At 41.4% G+C, this 1,800-nt stretch overlaps 1 protein-coding gene across 1 annotated transcript in view; it reads left to right on the top strand.

Moving 5' to 3' along the window:
• The window catches only part of VWDE (von Willebrand factor D and EGF domains), a gene marked incomplete at its 5' end in the record, with an annotated part of 105,044 nt that overhangs the window by 69,131 nt on the left and 34,113 nt on the right, over positions 1-1,800 (top strand). Inside the window, one exon of the mRNA XM_019507980.1 lies at positions 106-234. Coding sequence (XP_019363525.1) covers positions 106-234 — 129 coding nt within the window. The remainder of the gene's footprint in view (positions 1-105; positions 235-1,800) is intronic.

Genomic DNA, 1,800 nt, shown 5'->3' with positions numbered 1-1,800 from the left:
GAGAGAGAGAGAGAGAGTTTACTAGAATTTTAATTCTGCTAATGTTTCATTTGCAAACGAAATAAAACTAGCAAGTGATAGATTTTTCACATCTTTTCATTCCAGAGGGCTTTGAAGACATTTATAGTGAAAGAAAGGATGACAATGAAGAAACTGGAAGGAGTGAAGGTGAAGAGTATATATTTCATGAAGAAAACAGAATTTCTAACAAACATGCTGATGAGAACATAACTGGCAAGTAAAGAGTCCACTCAGTTTTATGAAATGCATATTACTTTTTAAAAGAAAACGCAGTGTATTCATTATTTGAGCTACACTTATCCATGACCCCCAAAAACACCAAAATGACCGTTTAAACCCATCTCTTAAGTTAGTGAAGGCACCTCACTGGTATTGTGACAACTGATACTTTTGCTGTATTTTGTATTTATGACTGCCATAAAATAGGTAACATGGGACTAGGGACATTTGTTTTGTGAGATAAGGCAGGGCTTACGGCATTATATTGAGGACCATTTTAGTGCCATTAAGCTTAATAGATAGATGAAGAATATTATGCACAAACCTCAAATTCCAGTCCCAAAAACTCTGGCAATTGTAACTGTGTATCTATTCAGTGTACATTTTCATGAAGTTTCCCTTTAATGCCTTTATTGTTCTAAAATGTTCTGGGAAAGAAGAAATGCTCTCTGTCAAAGAAATAAAAAACAGAATTCTTCACGAAATTGTTTTTCAGCAGTTGAAATTTAATAATTACAGTGTATTACTCTACAAGAATTCGGGCCAGATTCTTAGGGCCGGCCGAGCTGCATTTTTATACTTCTGGAGAGTCCCTACAATAAAATAGAGCTAGCTCAGTACTGTTCTGACAAATAGACTCTGCCCATATGTTCTTGAAATAGGAGTACTGGCAAAAGATACATCTTGCATGCCCACCCCTATGTGCTGCACATGTGTCCACATTTGCAAATGAAGCAGAATAGACAGTTTATGGTAGGGGCGGGCAATTATTTTGGGCGGAGGGATGCTTACTGAGTTTTGGCAAGCCATCGAGGGCCGCATGACAGGCAGCTGGGAACAGATAAATATTAATTTTCTAAATTTTTTAGGGGCCCTGCAGGCCAGATAGAATGGCCTGGCGGGCTGCATCCAGCCTGAAGGCCACATTTTGCCCACCCCTGATTTAGGGGTATACCTCAATGGCCCTGAGCGTGCTGCCTAGTACCATGTTTGGGGTCTCCAAACCGAAATAGCGAAGTGTAGGCACACACAGTTAGTCAGACAAACCCAGGCCATCTACACTGCCTTATTTACAGTTTAGATCTGCTTGTAACAGGCATAACTAGATGGAATGTATCTGTCAGCAGAGCCCCTGTATTACTGTAGATGTTTATAGACATAAGAGTCATTGCTAGCTGTGTTAGTCTGAAGTCAAGCAGAAGGCAGGGTAGATTAGTGTGGGGGGGTGTCATCTACCATGGTTAGTCTATACAGTGCAAATCTACTAGGGGTGTGTGAAGGCCCTATTTGATTCTGATTTGGCCTGAATCGGGGACAGTGATTTCATTAATTGATTCAGATCACTGTCCCCAATTTGATGCTGACTTGGAGAATCAGTGATTCAGACAGACACAGCTTTAGATGTTTTTTCTACATATCTTGAGGTCCCAGCCCGTCTTGTGATTGCTGCGATGCTGGGGCAGATGGAGCGTCCCACAGGAGTGTGTGGGGGGGGGCCCTCCACATCATTGGTAGCAGACCTAGAAGTGGACTGAAAGTACTTCTGATCCACTTCTGCAT

The sequence above is a fragment of the Gavialis gangeticus genome, unplaced genomic scaffold (genome assembly GCF_001723915.1).
Source record: "Gavialis gangeticus isolate Ggan-Ray unplaced genomic scaffold, GavGan_comp1, whole genome shotgun sequence".
Lineage (NCBI taxonomy): Eukaryota > Metazoa > Chordata > Crocodylia > Gavialidae > Gavialis > Gavialis gangeticus.
The sequence above is the reverse complement of the archived record's forward strand: the minus strand, read 5'-3'. Positions and strand labels throughout refer to the sequence as shown.